The sequence below is a fragment of the Eimeria tenella genome, genomic scaffold (genome assembly GCF_000499545.2).
Source record: "Eimeria tenella Houghton genomic scaffold, Eth_scaff2094, whole genome shotgun sequence".
Lineage (NCBI taxonomy): Eukaryota > Apicomplexa > Conoidasida > Eucoccidiorida > Eimeriidae > Eimeria > Eimeria tenella.
Genome location: NW_013541940.1, coordinates 1,216 through 1,806, shown reverse-complemented (window position 1 = coordinate 1,806; position 591 = coordinate 1,216). Strand labels below are relative to the sequence as shown.

At 59.2% G+C, this 591-nt stretch overlaps 1 protein-coding gene across 1 annotated transcript in view; it reads left to right on the top strand.

Annotated features, from left to right (window-relative positions):
• Nucleotides 1-240: 240 nt before the first annotated feature.
• ETH_00033535 (uncharacterized protein) overlaps nucleotides 241-591 on the top strand; it is a gene marked incomplete at both ends in the record, with an annotated part of 477 nt that continues 126 nt past the window's right edge. The window contains one exon of the mRNA XM_013374494.1: nucleotides 241-591. Within this exon, the coding sequence (XP_013229948.1) occupies nucleotides 241-591 (351 nt within the window).

Below are 591 nucleotides of genomic sequence, written 5' to 3'. Positions count from 1 at the left end.
GAGGGCCCCACAGGGTCCTCGAGCAGCATCAGCGAAGAGGAGCCGCAGCAGCAGCAGCAGCAGCAGCAAAGGAAGAGGATTTTGAGGTCCTTAAAGAAACGCGCAGGCAAACGCGAAACAGCAAAACTCAGGGATCCATGGGCTGCTGCTGCTGCTGCTGCTGCAGCAGCAGCAGGGGAAGGGGCCAGTGTAGAGGATGGATGGACAGACGCAGAGGGGCTGCAGCAGCTCATAGGGAGGATGGAAGGGGCCCTGCATGCTGCTTCCTACGGGCCCGCAGCAGCAGCAGCAACACCAGCAGCAGCAACAACAGCAGGAACAGCAGCAGCAGCAGCAGCGCCAGCTGCTGCAGCAGCTGCTGCTGCACAGGACTTAAGCAAGTCGCCCCTATATCAGAAGCTTCGGGCTGAAATTGAGAGTCTTCCGGAGCTGCAGACGCCCTCCAACCAGCAGCAACAGCAGCAGCAGCAACAGCAGCAGCAGCAGCAGCAGCAGCAAGGCAGCAGGTGCATCCTTCACGACTACCAGATAGACGGAGCTGCGTGGATTCTGCAGCGTTTTGCTGCCAATCTGAATTGCATTGTGGCAGAT